General features: G+C 50.1%; 1 protein-coding gene across 2 annotated transcripts in view; it reads right to left on the bottom strand.

Annotated features, from left to right (window-relative positions):
* myo1d (myosin 1D) overlaps nucleotides 1–11,235 on the bottom strand; it is a 37,506-nt gene extending 26,271 nt beyond the window's left edge. For both annotated transcript variants that reach the window (XR_003750494.1, XM_028988414.1), the window contains exons 1-8: nucleotides 10,904–11,235; nucleotides 3,785–3,993; nucleotides 2,892–2,985; nucleotides 1,622–1,787; nucleotides 1,499–1,552; nucleotides 1,320–1,415; nucleotides 561–677; nucleotides 234–437 (exon numbers count right to left, since the gene is read on the bottom strand). Coding sequence is in view for 1 of the 2 variants with exons in the window: in XM_028988414.1 (XP_028844247.1) it covers nucleotides 234–437; nucleotides 561–677; nucleotides 1,320–1,415; nucleotides 1,499–1,552; nucleotides 1,622–1,787; nucleotides 2,892–2,985; nucleotides 3,785–3,993; nucleotides 10,904–10,998 (1,035 nt within the window). In the remaining variant the exon portion in view is untranslated. The remainder of the gene's footprint in view (nucleotides 1–233; nucleotides 438–560; nucleotides 678–1,319; nucleotides 1,416–1,498; nucleotides 1,553–1,621; nucleotides 1,788–2,891; nucleotides 2,986–3,784; nucleotides 3,994–10,903) is intronic.
* Between the last annotated feature and the right edge of the window lie 1,447 nt (nucleotides 11,236–12,682).

The following is a 12,682-nucleotide window of genomic DNA, read 5'->3' as shown; positions in this document are numbered from 1 at the left end:
CGGAGTAGTACTAGTACTGGGCCAGTGGAAGCGGCCCTGTAATCAGAAAGTTGTCGGTTCGAATTCCGATCCACCAAGGTGCCACTGAGCAAAGTACCGTCCCCAAAGTACCGTACCTGCTCCCCGGGCGCCTGTCATGGCTGCCCACTGCTCACCAAGGGTGATGGGTTAAACGCAGAGGACACATTTCACTGTGCGCATCACAATGACGATCACTTGACTTTGTTTCTGACCTTGGCCAGCGCGTCGCGGCCGTATCCGGCCTCCTGATCCGTGTGCTGCTTGTCGATGACGTCGCGTCCCGTGGACACGGTGCGGTACAGCAGGGCCTTGGTCACATTCTCCTCTTTCGTGGACAGCAGGTCACCCAGCACTGTCACAACTTTGGTATTCTCGATTAGTGTCACATCTCCGTCACAGCCAAACTTCAGGTTGCCCTGGGAGACCGCAGACAAGTTCAGAGTTGAGTGGCGGGCTGGTCCTTATGGCTGACATTGCAACTGCAGCACAATTACCAAGACGTAAATATGAATGAATGAACGAACAAATGAATGAAGTACCAGGTGCAATATGGTGGCCAGAATCTTATAAACAGTCTGGATTTCTTCTGGGGTGAAACCAATCACCTTCATGGCATCCGCTACAGCTTTAAAATCGGCGCCATCGTTGATGGCAGACTGTGGGAGAGGAGACAGTGTGAGACAGTAACAGAATAAAACCACAGAATAAGTCCGCCCCAAAATCTAAAAAATAGTCACAGCAGAGTGACAGAAGTCCGGGGCTTTGAAGGCCACTTCCCCACGCTTTGTGGAGGAACGCACGGTCCCACGAAGCTGCGGCTCCTGCTGCTGTTTTTATTAGTCTGGGACGAAACCCCGGGGACACTGGACTTCTGACACAACAACAAGCGCCTCCGTCTCCTTCACGCCTGGTGAGGTCTGGAGTAGAACCAGCTGAGCGGCCGTAAAATGCGGCGCCGCCCGCCTATCGCATGTTCCATGACGTCAGCCTGATTGTTGCTGTAAATTTGTTTTGCTTCCTACTCATTAAACCTCCATCAAACAGGCGGAGAGGGAGGAAGGGAGGAAGGAGGGAGGGAGGAAAGAGGGAGGGAAAAGCGACAATGGCGAGAGGGAGAAAAGGGACAGACCCTGCACTGTAAAAGGTGAACACTGGCTAAACCTAAAAAATGAATGAATCGCATGGACGTGCTGTAATTAAAGGCCATTTTGCTGGTCTGACTGGCTTTTTGGAGTGTGTGTGTGTGTGTGTGTGTGTGTGTGTGTGTGTGTGTGTGTGTGTGTTTGTGCGAGATGTACCTTGGTTTGGCCGCCTACTTTGATGTAGCTGTAGGCAGTTGGGTCCTTCTGAACGTGGAGGCACTTCAGCAGAGAGTCAGGAGCTCCTTTGACCAGCTGCACGTCCACACACAGACACAAATTATAGCAAAGCAGGTGAGCAGGAGGTCAAGTTTGGCTGTGGACCTCTGAGGTCTGACCTGGTAGAAGGAGTGGAAGCTTCTCTCCCCCTCTTGTTGGAAGATAACTCGAGACTAAGAGAGATGAAGAGGAATAAGTGCACATTTACAGAGGCATGTACGACCCATATTGGTGCCCCCTACCTTCTCCAGCAGGTAGTTGTTTATGTGGCCGCCAATGGGGTCGCCCTTGAAGTCGAAGTTGATGTCCATGTATTTGCCGAACCTGCTGGAGTTGTCGTTGCGGTTGGTCTTGGCGTTCCCAAAGGCCTCAAGGACGCAGTTGGATTTCAGCAGCATGTTCTTCACTCTGGACGCAAAAATAACCCAACTCACGCTCAGTCATATTCTGGCCTCACAGCTACCGGATGACGTGGTGACAACAGTCAGCAGAACAGTGTGAGGGTACAGGTGACGTAGTGACTTGTGTGTTTTGTGCCTCACTCATTTTTGTGCCTCACTCACAGTTTTACCCATAAGTCTCGGCTCCGTGCTCCGTTCTGTCTGTAATGTGTGGGAGAGAGATTCGTGTGCCACAATCGTCCCAACACACCCACACACACAGCCTTGACCGTGCAGATTTTACTGCTTTATTTACCTGATCTGTGATAAGAAGCAACATAAAAAAGCCAACATATCGATAAGAGAAAGAATTGCCGTAATCTGGGGACCCAGCTGATGTTTCTGATGTACAGCAGTTCTTTATCAGACCACAGCCTCCCTGAGCAGTGAGAAGGCCATATCAGACGAATCCGTCCTTATCTACCAACACAGGCCACCCAGATCCTGGTCCAGTCCTCAGTAATCTCACGACTGGACTACTGCAACTCCCTTCTAGCTGGTCTACTGCTGGTGTACCATCCAACCTCTACAACTGATACAAAATGCTCTTCAACCTTCCCAAGTTCTCCCACACCGCCCCTCTGCTACGTTCCCTCCACCGGCTCCCAGTAGCTGCACGCATCAGGTTCAAACTACTGATGCTGGCCTACAAAGCCAAACATGGAGCAGCACCATCCTACCTCACAGCCCTTATTACACCTCGCATGAAATGAACTTCCAGCTCAGTCACTGAGAATATTTAGATGAACTTGTAACCTTCTTATTGTCTGACTTCTGTATAGAAACTAGAACAGAGTGAATAAAAAGATTGTATTCATAGTTGGGGGTCCTAGTGAACCAGAACTGACCACTTCATCCATGGTGACATGGAAGCACGTTGTAAGTCGCTCTGGATATGGGCGTCTGCTGAATGCCGTAAGTGTAAATGTAAATGTGAAGGCCAGAGAATCATGATGGTTAATAAGGAGGGAACACGGTGTAAATTTACCTCACCTTTACCCGGGAAGACATGCATTCTGACTCCGGTTATCACCGGTGTTAAAATCTGTGCCAGTTCTGCACAACAGCTCACCTCTCCACCTCTGCTCTTTGGTTGGGGTTGGTGATGGCAGCGATGTACTGCATGATGTATTTGCTGGCTTCAGTCTTTCCAGCGCCACTTTCCCCTGGTCATATAAAAAAAATACATATTTTGTGCTATTAAAATGAAATCCTATTACAAATAAAATAATATTCACTCAATCCATAATCGTGACAAGCCACCAGGCTACTGCCACCTACATATGTGGCAGTGGCGGCCCAGCGAGTAAGGAGGTGCCACCTCCCGTAGTCGCGAGGTGCCACTGAGCAGAGCAGCGTCCCCACACAGTGACCCCGGGGTGCCTGTCATGGCTGCCCACTACTCACTAAGGGCAGGGTTTCATGCGCAGGGGACACATTTCACCGTGTCACAGTGTGCTGTGCATCAAAACGACATTTTATTTCACTTTATCTAATAACTGGACGTTAAATACACACTCGTGTTGTGGCCCGTAGGCCGCTGGTCCTCGTTTTAGAAGTCGATTTAGTCCATGCCCGAGCGCGGTGGCCAGTCTGACAGTTCTGGTCTTGTACCACCAGGTAGCGCTCCACCAGACGCATACTTCACCAATGCAGTCAGCGCCTGTGGTCACTTGCGGGAGGAAAATCAATGTTTTCCTTCAACGGCACAAGTGGACGGGATCTTTCCGAGTTGCACTGCAAATCGCCCCAAAATACAAACTCCAAATCCGACCAGACGCACAAAAAACATCAAACGCAGAACGAGACGCAGGAACAATATTGTGAAATAACCACAGACTGAGGGGAACGTTCCGAGAAGCGGAGAGGCTGACCGGTCCCTGGTTCAAACTGTCCCTGTCCCTGTCCCTACTGGCGCTCTGTTTTTCTTTTTCTTTTATAAAAACGTGTCCTATTGAAGCTCACCTGAGATGACGATGCACGTGTCTTTGTTCCTCCTCTTCATGGCCTTGTAGGCGGCGTCGGCGATGGCGAACAGGTGCGGCGGTCGTTCGTACAGCTCGCGGCCCTTGTACTGTTCGATGGTGTCGCGGCCGTAGATGTTCATGGCACGGTAGGGGTTCACGGACACCACCACCTCCCCGATGTAGGAGTAAATGCGGCTCTTCTCAAACCTGCGACAGACAAACCACCTGATCAAGGTGAGGTCGACATTTAAGGGGTTCAAATCCGGAACCGGCAAGGTGTCACGGTGATGGTTAAATTCAGAGGACACGTTTCACCGTGACACAGTCTGCTGCAGCGTTTCACAATGACGGTCACTTCACCTTCACATTCTTCAAAATAGCCACACATGTTCAATAACCATAAATTACAGAAATATTCATTCTAATTACACATATTGATTTACACTGTTGAAGTTCCGTTCTATCTTTTAATTCCAGTGTCGCGTCCTAATCTTCACTCTTGGTATCTGGAGGCTTCGCTCAGTTGACACAACAGTGTCAGTCTGGCAGGAACTGTGAGGTAACGTCTGGCTCGTGCCTTCACCTCGCCTGCCTTTCAGCAAACCGATCCAGCGGGGACTCTCTCCACCTTCAACGTCCTCTTCGGCGTCTCTATGGTTCACAGACCCGTGATAAAGAGCTAGTAAGCCAGTAATAATAGAATAACTGACCAATTAATACGAGCTTTGTGAATCTGTTTTGCTGTGTCATCAGTGTTATGTCACCGTCACCTCACCACAAATGACACATGAAAGTGATGTGTCTGCAGAGAATGAGCACCAGAAGCTTTTCTCCTGAACCAGGGTGTGAATTGACTCCTATGAGGGCCGGCTGAAGCCCGTCTGGGCTCCAGGCCTCATTTCCTTCCTGTCCTGAGGAGACCTGCGTCACCTCCTCTCCACCCGTGCAGAATAAAGCCGGCTTTCTTCTCCCGACTCCTCCCCGGCCGCAGAGTCTCCATCACCGAAAGCGGCTGAAAACGCACGCTTGTATTTAGCTCAGCTCCTCTCCTGGACCGTCCACTGGAGTCGGTGATGGTCGGAGCAGAAATAGCTGGAATAAAGTTCCAGAAGGAATCTTCCAACCAGCCACAGATAAATACACAGACAAAAGCACCTTTTAACAGCAGAATTCCTTTTTCAGTTGGAAATGACAGGAAGGATGACAGGTTTCTGAATATAAGTCAGAATTTTCACTTTTTTCAGGGTTGATAGTAAAAAAAACAAGAGCCTGAACATTTTCCAAGCTCAGAAGATGAGCAGCAACACACCTATATAGATGAACAGCCTGATATTTAATAATGCTGATCATCATTATTGTCAAGTGGGGTGTATGGGTATGCTCCCCTGTGAGAATTTTACCCTTAAAAGATCAATTCTGGTGGAGTTTGTGAAAATAAATGAACAAACCCAGTCAGATCCTGCACTTCAGTAGCACCGGAACTCTTCCTGGGCGTGTTCAGTGATCCATCCCTGCTTTTAACTAGTCACTTGTCTGCACACCAGCTGCTCGTGAGACTACAGCGCATGCCGAGAGAGGTCAAAGGTCACCGGAAGTTCGTGTTTGCTGACCAGAAGACGTGTCGTAATAATTTTCAAAAATCCCGTAATGTAGGTGAATTTGGCCTCTTCATGGGGTACAGATGTGGGTTTTGATCTGGCAGCGATGGGCGGGTTACGGAAGTAACATCACCGAGCACTAATCGTGAAGCTTTCTGTCACCGCTGCAGCGTGTCAATGATATTCTGGAATGTTCAGTGTAGGTGACAGTGGCGCGGTAATGTGTGTTATTGCGCCTCTCGGACATGCTGTCAGGCCGTTTTCCTTCTTTATCTCGTTTCGCAGCCACGTCGCGTGTTTAGAGAGCTGGTGCCACGCACGGTGTCCTGGTGCTGATGGCCAGAGCAGAAAGGCTCTTTGTTCTCTCGTGTTCTCTCCATTGTTTCATTGTCAGTCAGGGGGGGTCCTGTGTGTGACGAAGTCACCCCATGTCACAAAGACGCCCACCCATAAAGACAGAAGCGTGGCGGAGGTTTTCGTGGACTGAGCGGGTAATGGCTGTTTTCCTTCTCCTGCCTGATCCTTTAACGCTGGAAACTGCAGGTCTGCCTCAGCAGATAATAATGGGGGCTGCTGGGCCACGTCACCGAGCTTTACCTGCTGTCTCCACCTGCAGTAGTCCTCAGGGACCTCACTGTCCTCCAGCATGCAGTGTTCCATCCAGAACCACAGAGGGTATTACAAGCAAAGAACTGGTCCTTCCAGGCGTCCACCTGCTTATTTCTGTAAACCCTGAAGACGTGACGTGAGCGAACGTAGGCCGTTCTCTACGTCCCCACATAATGAAGCAAGGACCAAGCCAGAGGAACCATGTGCACAGTTGAAGAAACTTGGCCTTCATCATTAGGCCTTCTCAGAAGGTCCACACAAAGCCTTGGTGTTTCTCCATCTTTAAAGTCATGGGGTCATGCAATACATCCCGAACCAACACAGACTGCGAGTCTGATACATAAGGACACATTTGACACAGTGAGTATAAGGAGGACATGGAAAGGCATAGAATCTTCTGGATGACGGTGGGGATTTTGGGGGGACATTCTGTTCTACAGAAGTTGGTGTACACTCTGGGATATGAGTGGTCAAAAGGAAGGGTGCAGAACCCAGGGATCAGGACCAGCCCCAGTGGAGAGCATGCATGTTGAGAAGATGGTGCTAATTTTGGGTGGCTGTGGTGCCACACCCTGGGTTTTCAGGGGTAGTTTCAGAAAGTTTGAGCTCGAGTTGAATCAAGGGCCAGAACCACCAGCTGGGACGTTTTGGTTTCCTCCACCCTGCCGCTTGAAGCCTTCTGGTTTCCCCATATACATATCCTGCTTTTATCTCCACAAAAGTCACACACCCAAAAAAAACACAGAAGAACCAGATGGACCAGAAGAACCATTTTCAGAATAAAGTGGTGAATGGTGAAGGAGAAGCCGCTTGTCCAGGCCAGGCCAGAACAAAGAAAGGTGTTTTAGAATGTCTTTCCGAGCCAAGAATCAAAATTGGTGAGCCCCACAACCAGGACATGAATCTCACTTATCATTACTTTTTCAGCCCCAACTTTTACTCTAGCCTGCATCCTTGTCCCAGTCCATTTTTAGACCTGGACGAGTGTCTGGTTCCCGTCACACTGGGTGGAACCGGCTTATTTGTCCGTGGTTAAGGGTGGGGACGTAGAGAACGGCATTCAGAAGCTTCAGACGGGAAACGTGAGACTGAGAGAAGCTACAATGACCTGAAGAGAGTTCCGTGTGTGTGATAGAATGGCAACTCGGACCCCTCGACCGCTCCTTCTTATCAGAGGGGCAGTGATAAGAAGATAAGCTCTCGCTGATCCCACAAAACAATCTACCATCCAGCAATCTGGCCGACGGCTTAGCACAGTGCATTGTGGGTATGACCCAGTGGCGGTCATAATTTATTATGTTTCATTTACAGTTATTATAACCAGATGCCATAAAAGCCATAAGAAGGCTTCAATCCACCTGAGAACAAGAACGGATGCAGAACGCAGATCCTGAACATGCCGGATCATTCAGAAGATGGGGTCTGTGAAAACTTGGACATTATAAAGCTACAGGATAATCGCAGCATCGCATAACCAAATTAGGGTTCTTTGTGGGGTGGCTGGAGTGACTCTCATCTTGACAGGATCGTAAATCCAGGAGAGCCTCTGAACTGAGCTGCTGCCTCTCCACATCCAGGGGCACCAGCTGAGGTGGCTCGGCCAGGTCACTATGGGTCGTCTTTCGGGCACGTCCCCGGGTGAACTTCAGTGTAATCGCACTCAGACGCACATCAACACAACCACACCAAGACCCACAAACAGACGGGGTCTCAAATCGAGAACGTAGGACCATGATCACGCGGTTTGAGACGCCACCTCCTGTGATGTCTTGTCATGCACCTTCGGCCACTCCGGCGCATCGGCATGTCGTTGTCGAGACGTAACCGCGGTACAGTTTCAAAGTGCATGTTTTGCCTAAGCTGGTTAATGCATGTAATATAATATAAAGTTGCCAGGGCAACAGCCAACCTGCGTAAACATATACATTTACATTTAGAGCATTTACCAGACGCCCTTATCCAGAGTGACTTACAATCAGTAGTTACAGGGACAGTCCCCCCTGGAGTCCCCCCCTGGAGTTAAGTGTCTTGCTCAGGGACACGATGGTAGTAAGTGGGATTTGAACCCGGGTCTTCTGGTTCATAGGCTAGTGTGTTACCTGCTAGGCTACTACCCCCACAGCAGATCTGCTTCCTGTAGATACATCTGACCAATCAGAAGAGAGAAAGTTCTCGTTTTTGATACAATGTTACAAACTCAAAGCAAATGAAGGGATGTGTGAAAGTGCCCCGCCTCTCAAGGTTGGTCCCCCAAGCTCATACACACCCCTCGTCTGGGGTGGTAGTAGCCTAGCGGGTAACACACTCGCCTATGAACCAGGAGACCCAGGTTCAAATCCCACTTACTACCATCGTGTCCCTGAGCAGGACACTTAACCCTGAGTGTCTCCAGGGGGGGACTGTCCCTGTAACTACTGACTGTAAGTCACTCTGGACAAGGACGTCTGGTAAATGCTGTAAATGTAAATGTCAGGACATGCGGCAGGACGCGGACATTTTTAATGGACATAAAATGTAAATACAAGTTTGATATATTATCAGGAGGAGTGTCTTCCTTGGCCGCCATTTGCAGGGTCCATCAATGAAAAACCTTCTCAGCATTTGAAGGAACCTCCTAATTGGCCAGCTGGTTGGTGACTGCAATTTTCTTATTGTTTCTAATTGTTCTTCTCTGTCTTTATTAGATTGCGTTAGATTGATTGTGCGTTTTTGCGCACTTTGAGCCTCTAACACGCTAACAGCAGAGAGCTGAACATCTGGGAGTTGCATTATGGGATTTTCTGCCAGCTTCGTGCGCTCACTCAGACCGCGAAACAGCAGCGCTTGTCACGACGGGTGACGGCGGCCTTTAAAAGCGAAGTCCCCGCCCAGTCTGTCTGTTTTCACAGCTTTCGGAAGCGCACATGGTTTTAATTAATTTTAATAACCAATGGCAGGCGGATCTCCTCCTTCTCCTGTCTTCCGGCTCCTCGGGACCCTGACAACCATGACACTGGGGCGTCTGGCAGCCAAGCCTGGCCTTGGGCCTGGTGGTGAGACTCAGACGTTACTCAGCAGGCTATTTCAGGAGGACCGTCTGATCTCCGGCTGCAGACGGACCTATGGATGGAGGAACGTTCCTGAAAGCGCTGCAGATGTGGGCTTCACCGGTTCACCCCGTACTTACAGAGATTTCTGCTCTGCCGTGAGTCACGGCGCTCAGCCCACAAATGAGGCGTCTGAGACGCCCAGAGCTTTTCTGGGGTTGGAGAGCGATGGAGGCCTGGCCCTGTTTATGGAAGGACTGTAATATGGTTCAGATTACAGGGGGGCTGTATGGAAATTCTTGTGGCTCGACCGGCCCTTCGCTTGGCTGGAGTTCGAGAAATAAACAGAGGGAGGAAACGGCAGGAAAGAAGAAGGCAGCAGAGGGACACACCCACTACCTGGCCCCTCCCACGCGTGTGGGGGGAGTGTTTGTTTTCATTAGAGGAAGTAATATGGCTGACGTGGAGTGTGAGGGGGAAATACCATTCCAAGTAGGTTCCAGCGCCGCTACACAGAGGATCAGCAACGGTGAAAAGGGGCGGAGGCCAAAAGGTTAAAGGTCGCAAGCTCGGTCTCAAATGACCTCCATTTTGGGCCAGAATGGCTCTAATGCACATATGCACAGTAACTTTTAATGACTGTTTACACTTCAAAGAGCTCCCAGTAACCCGAGAAAACATCTTCACCGGGATTCAGTCGCCCGACTTGGCCATAAACAAACCCGTGAGGGGGCAGCGTGACCCTTGACCTCCCACCTGCACCTGAGACTTTGATCCATGTGTTTGAGCTGCGGTGGGCGTGGCCCAGGTTGCTAAGCGGCGCGGCTTTGGCGACAAGTGAAACCAGAGAAGCCGGGCGTGTGTTCGCGTTAAACCTGCCGGCAGAAACACATGCGCAAAAATGATTCTTTACGCCAGGCCCCCCATCATGACCTTTGACCCTGTGCCACCAGTGAGTTTATCTACAGCGGAGGTTAATTACACAAGCGTTTCAGCAGAGGTGAGGAACATGGAGTGACCTCTGACCCGGCCAAAGTCCAGCATGCACCGCCTCATTCAGGTTAAAATAAAGGATCCGGTGCTATCACATGGCGGGAACGCGTAGGGTATCCGATCTGGACGCTCGTACGCTGCCTGCAGGAATGCCAGGAACGCGTTCTCCGGGTCCTTATAAAGACATGGACGGGACCTCATTTCCAGATGACCACCGCTTCTCAGACGTGACGCTCTGCCCTCCCGCTACTCCAGACATGTGGAATGGGGAGGAAAGCAGGAAGCGCTCCCGGTCACACCCAAATAACAATCCGCTCACGCCACCGGCCGAAACGGCCAGGCTTCACGCGGATACGGGGAGAAAAGTGGCGGATCACCTGGAGAAACGGGATCCGGCTGCTGAGGAAAGTGGGAAATTCGGACGGGACAAAGGCCCTCACTGAATGAGGGGAAATGTTGTTAAAGGGTTCCATTAACGTTGCACAGCGACTCTCAGTATCAGGTTCTCGGCCACCTGTCCCACGCAGGGCTGGTCTCTGGCGCGTTTTGACACCAGAAACAGGCGTGAGCCGCTACTAAAGAGCTCCCTGCCGGTGACGCCAGAATGACGGACCGTGTTGTACATCACTGTCTCTCCAGGCCTGGATGGGACATCGTTCCCATCTACGTTCAGGACGTGTCTCTACTTCTAATAGTTATGAAATAAAAAGTCTGCATTTTAGTACGCAAATGCCCCAGTACTGGAATATATTGGGCCGTAAAGGCTGACTAGCTCGACCCTGGTTTATTATTAGTTTATACTGGTTGTAGGATATCAGAGTAGAGAAAGTTTTATAACAGTAATTCAGCAGTAGGACGTGTAGTAATATTGCAGCAGCATCTTCTACTCACCTGAGCTTCAGGTTGGCCATGAACTCCTCCATGGACACGTTGTCCAGAAGCACGAAATCCGCCTTCCCGAACTCCGGGCTCTCGTGTTCGGCCATAGCGGCGAGTTTGAATATGGAAATTTATCTGTTAAAATATCTCCAGTTTGTTCAGCTGGTCGGGTAAACAGCTGCCGAGGGACCTACAGCAGAAGCGGGTTCTTCGGCCTCTGGGTCCGGGATCTGGAACTCATCCTGCCCGGCTGGAAGTCGGGAGCCGAGAAAGCGCGGCGCTGATCCCGGGTCTGTGGAGTATCCAGCCTCTCTCTCTCTCCCTCTCTCTGTCTATCTCTCTCTCTCTCTTCCCCTCCCTCGTCCCCACCCACTCTGTCTATCTCTCTCTCGCTCTCTCTTGCTCTCCCTCACCCTCTCTCTCTCTCTCGTTCTCTCTCTCCAAGTTAAAGTCTTTTTGTCACCTACTGACCCTGGATCAGTTCTCTGTCTCCCCCTCTCACTCTCCCTCGTTCTGTCTCTCTCTCCAGGTTAAAGTCGTTTTGTCGCCTACTGACCCTGGATCAGTTTTCCGTCTCCCCCTCTCCCTCTCCCTTGTTCTGTCTCTATCTCCAGGTTAAAGTCGTTTTGTCACCTGCAGACCCAGGATCAGTTCTCCGTCTCTCTCTCCAGGTTAAAGTCGTTTTGTCATCTACTGACACTGGATCAGTTCTCCGTCTCCCTCTCCGTCATTAGGCCGCACTGGGCGCTGATTCTGGATCGGCGGTTTTCCTTTTCGACGCTCCGCCCCTCTTCGGTGAGCCCAGAACCGTTTTCGAGAGACATTTGGAGAAACCATTTAAACGCAGCGTATCATTAATAATATCTAACTTGGTGAAATGTGTTGCCTATAAATTGTGCGTGAACTCATCTGAGTAGAATAATATATGTATAATAAGTAAAATTTTGAGAATGAATGTGCTGGGCGGGCAGTGTGACAGAAACGCCACCTCCTGTCTGAAATTGGTCAAAACACTGGGACAAGAAACGAATGACCAACATACAGGAACGTTTTAACAAACTTTTTATTCCCAGCTGTAACTCTGAAATTGTGCAGAAGGGGACCATCTAAACATGTACAACACACAAATAATAACGTGTCTTATTAAAGTGACCATAATGCTGATGTTGATATGTAGAGATTTTTTAAAGTGAAGTGATTGTCACATGTGATACACAGCAGTACAGCACACGGTGCACATGGTGAAATTTGTCCTCTGCATTTATCCCATCACCCTGAGTGAGCAGTGGGCAGCCATGACAGGCACCCGGGGAGCAGTGTGTGGGGACGGTGCTTTGCTCAGTGGCACCTCAGTGGCACCTTGGTGGATCAGGATTCGAACCGGCAACCTTCTGATTACGGAGCCGCTTCCTTCACCGCTAGGCCACCACTGCCCAGATGTACTAGAAGATGTGGATGTTGTGGACGTTTCCCTCCCAACTCTGTTGAATGATCTCCTTTTAGAATGATCTAAAGTCTACAGTTGGAGAACAATACTGTATTTCTGCTCAGAGATCATTAGGAGAACAGATGGGAAATCTTTAGTTAAAGCAACATCTGATCAGTGCTTTTGCTCACTGTGCCTGCAGCAGGTTGGTGCACGACGGGTGCACCATACACATACGCCAGAGCGCCTTTACGCAGAGGTGTCCCAGCGGGTAAGGCAGTGGAACCGTAATCGTAAGGTTGTGGGTTTGAATCCCGAACCACCAAGGTGCCACTGAGGTACCATCGCCACACACTGCTCCCCGG

The sequence above is a fragment of the Denticeps clupeoides genome, chromosome 8 (genome assembly GCF_900700375.1).
Source record: "Denticeps clupeoides chromosome 8, fDenClu1.1, whole genome shotgun sequence".
Taxonomy (NCBI): Eukaryota; Metazoa; Chordata; class Actinopteri; order Clupeiformes; family Denticipitidae; genus Denticeps; species Denticeps clupeoides.
Note: the sequence above shows the minus strand (reverse complement) of the source record. Positions and strands in the feature narration are given on the sequence as shown.